This window comes from Antrostomus carolinensis, unplaced genomic scaffold, assembly GCF_000700745.2.
Source record: "Antrostomus carolinensis isolate BGI_N321 unplaced genomic scaffold, ASM70074v2 scaffold32783, whole genome shotgun sequence".
In the NCBI taxonomy this organism is placed as follows: domain Eukaryota; kingdom Metazoa; phylum Chordata; class Aves; order Caprimulgiformes; family Caprimulgidae; genus Antrostomus; species Antrostomus carolinensis.
The window spans coordinates 4,857-7,779 of NW_010303658.1; the positions used below are offsets into that span (position 1 = coordinate 4,857).

General features: G+C 61.9%; 1 protein-coding gene across 1 annotated transcript in view; it reads left to right on the forward strand.

Moving 5' to 3' along the window:
* Window positions 1-2,739, forward strand: part of LOC104522021 (E3 ubiquitin-protein ligase HECTD3) — a gene marked incomplete at both ends in the record, with an annotated part of 6,687 nt that extends 3,948 nt beyond the window's left edge. The window contains 9 exons of the mRNA XM_029084065.1: window positions 18-82; window positions 336-439; window positions 686-805; window positions 934-1,023; window positions 1,115-1,321; window positions 1,583-1,712; window positions 2,153-2,227; window positions 2,496-2,577; window positions 2,668-2,739. Of these exons, the coding sequence (XP_028939898.1) occupies window positions 18-82; window positions 336-439; window positions 686-805; window positions 934-1,023; window positions 1,115-1,321; window positions 1,583-1,712; window positions 2,153-2,227; window positions 2,496-2,577; window positions 2,668-2,739 (945 nt within the window). The remainder of the gene's footprint in view (window positions 1-17; window positions 83-335; window positions 440-685; window positions 806-933; window positions 1,024-1,114; window positions 1,322-1,582; window positions 1,713-2,152; window positions 2,228-2,495; window positions 2,578-2,667) is intronic.
* Between the last annotated feature and the right edge of the window lie 184 nt (window positions 2,740-2,923).

Sequence of the window (2,923 nt, forward strand, 5' to 3'; positions counted from 1 at the left end):
CTGTTGCTTCTCCACAGGTGGCCCCTGAGCTACAGCCAGTGGTGGGAGTGTGAGTTCATCACCGAGGGCATCATCGACAATGGTGAGAGCTCTCCCCTCCCTCCCCAGGGCTCTGCCCTAGGCAGCTTGGTGCATCGGCCACTGTGGCGGGGTGCCCACGCTGTCCTGGCTGCTGTGTGGGAGACAGCCCTGCTCTGCACCCTTGGGGTGGTCCCTGCATCTCCCTCAGGCCCCCAGCACTGCTCCATGGAGAGGGGGTGGCTTGGCCAGATCCTGCGGCTCAGCGTCTGGCCCCGGCCATGTCAGGCATTAACCAGCCTCTGCGCCCACTGCAGGCGGCGGTTTTCGGGACAGCCTGTCGGATGTGTCAGAGGAGCTGTGCCCCAGCTCGGGTGATGTCCCCGTGCCCCTGCCCTTCTTTGTGCGCACCTCCAACCAGGTTTGTCACCCCACTGTCTGCCTGTCCTGGGACAGAGCCTGGGACCTTTTGGGGCTAGTCCTGTCTTAACGCTTGCAGAGCTATTAGCTGGGGGTACTGTGCTTGTCCCTGGGTGGTGGGGGTCTCCTGGAGGGGTGTAAAGGGAGGAGACGCAGGCAGAGGGGTGATGGAGAGGGAGGCTGCAGGGAGGGACTGCACCGGGCTGGTTGCATCTGCATCCGTGGGTCCTAAGCCTCTCTCCTGCAGGGTAACAGTAGCAGTGACACCAGGGACATGTACGTCCCCAACCCCTCCTGCAAGGACTTCCCCAAGTACGAGTGGATTGGGCAGCTGATGGGAGCAGCCCTGAGGAGCAAAGAGTTTCTGGTGAGCACGGCAGAGCCTCCCCGGCCAGTGAGGGGGCTTGTCAGGGGCCACTATGTCTTGGGGAGAGGGGCTGCCCTCAGGTGAAGGAGGGACAGGGGGAGGATGCATGTCTCCACTTCCTCCGGCAGATCCTGTCTCTGCCGGCTCTGGTGTGGAAGCAGCTGGCCGGGGAGGAGGTCAGCTGGAGCAAGGACTTTGCTGCCGTGGACTCAGAGCTGGTGAGCGGGGCTGGGGGCCAACAGGGCTGTCCGTGTGCTCCTGTGGCTGCTCTGGCTCCACCCTGATGTCTTTTGCTCATTTGGGTTGCAGGTGAAGCTGCTGGAGATGCTGGAGGGGGTGGACAGGGAAGCCTTTGAGTTCATGTTTGGCAGAGAGCTGACCTACTCGACGGTGCTGAGTGACCAGCGCGTGGTGGAGCTGATCCCCAATGGCAGCAACACCGTGGTGCGCTACGAGGACCGCAGGGAGTTCATCCGTCTGGTGCAGAAGGCTCGGCTGGAGGAGAGCAAGGAGCAGGTAACACTGTCCCACAGGGCCAGTGTGGCTGTGAGGGGACCCTGCTCCAGTGGCAAGCCCTCCTGGTACCTCTGGGGCAAAAACATCTCCCCAAAACCAGCTCCAGCTGGGCAGTTCCTCCGTGCATGCCATGGCCAGGATGTCCATGAGCCCCGGCGACCCCCTCTGGGGTCCTGTGGTCCCTGTCCCCAGTGCCCTGGCTGGCTGCCCTGGGGTCAGACCCATCGCAGTGATGTGGGACCTCTCCTATGCCCCCTCCAGATCGCAGCCATCCGTGCTGGGCTGCTCCGCGTGGTGCCCCAGCCTGTGCTGGACCTGCTCACCTGGCAGCAGCTGGAGAAGAAGATCTGTGGGGACCCTGAGATCACGATGGCTGAACTGCGGAGGTTCAGTAAGTGCCAGCGCCAGCCCAGAGCTGCTCCCAGCTCCCTGCATGGGCAGGGACCCCCCTTGATGTTGCTTGTCCTGTGCACGCATCCTGCTCCATGCTGAGTCGCTGGTCATGGGGTGGACAAGCCAGAGGGACCCTGGATAAGGATGTTTCAGGTTTAACTGCAAACCCCACTGATCCTCACTCTGGTCCATCTGGTCCTCAGCCACTATGGGCAGAGGCAAATGGCCACCCTGCAAACTTGGACTCCCATTTCTCCACCACCTTTGCACAGGGTGCCAGCCCTGCTCAGGGGTCCCTGGGGCTCACTGAGAGCAGAGGGTCTCCTCCTCTCCTGCCTCCATTCTGGGCCCCTACAGAAGGGCAGGATGGACACATCCCATGTTAATTTGCTTTACTGGAAGTTTCTAATGAAGCTGTTGCGTGTTCTTCCATCACAGTCACATTTGAGGACTTTCCCTCTGATGACACCCGTGTCCAGAAATTCTTGGAGGCACTCAACAACTTCACCAGCGGTGAGCGACCCCAAGCCTTTCCCTGCTCTTCAGGTGTCACAGGCTGGGCCAGGGCATGGGGTACCACTGCTCTGCACCCCAGGGATGCTCACTCCCTGGGAGTTGGCTGGGGTCATCCTACCTGGCCCTTCCCAGGATGCTGAGAGCATCCTTTAGCTTTGCCCCGTGCTCCTGGGATGCTTCTGCAAGGGCAGACCTTGCCACGATGGCAGCAACTGGGGTGGTCCTGTCCCTGTTCCTGGGACTTGAGCCCTGTCCTTCTCCTCAGAGGATCTCAGCCGCTTCCTCAAGTTCGTCACTGGCCGGAGCCGACTCCCAGTTCAGATCACTGTCTACCCAGAAAGGGGAAAGTGAGTCTGTCCTGCCCAGGCTGGGGTCCCTGCACCGTGCTGGGGTCCCTGCACCGTGCCAGGGTCCAACTCTTCCTCCCTTTTCCCAAGCTTGGACGCATTGGACCTGATGCCACAGGCCTCCACGTGCTCTTGCACCTTCTTCTTGCCCAACTATTCCTCGTGAGTTGAGCTGGGGACAGGGATGCAACCGGCTTTCTGGGGCTGGCGTTGGGGTCCCCTCCCAGGCTGCCCAGGTCCTGCCCTGGGGGATGTCCGGGTGGGTGCGGGGAGGGGAGCGTGAGGCTCTGGTTGCCCGTCATGGCCGTGACCCAGCGTCCCCACCCAGGGCCAAGACCTGCGAGGA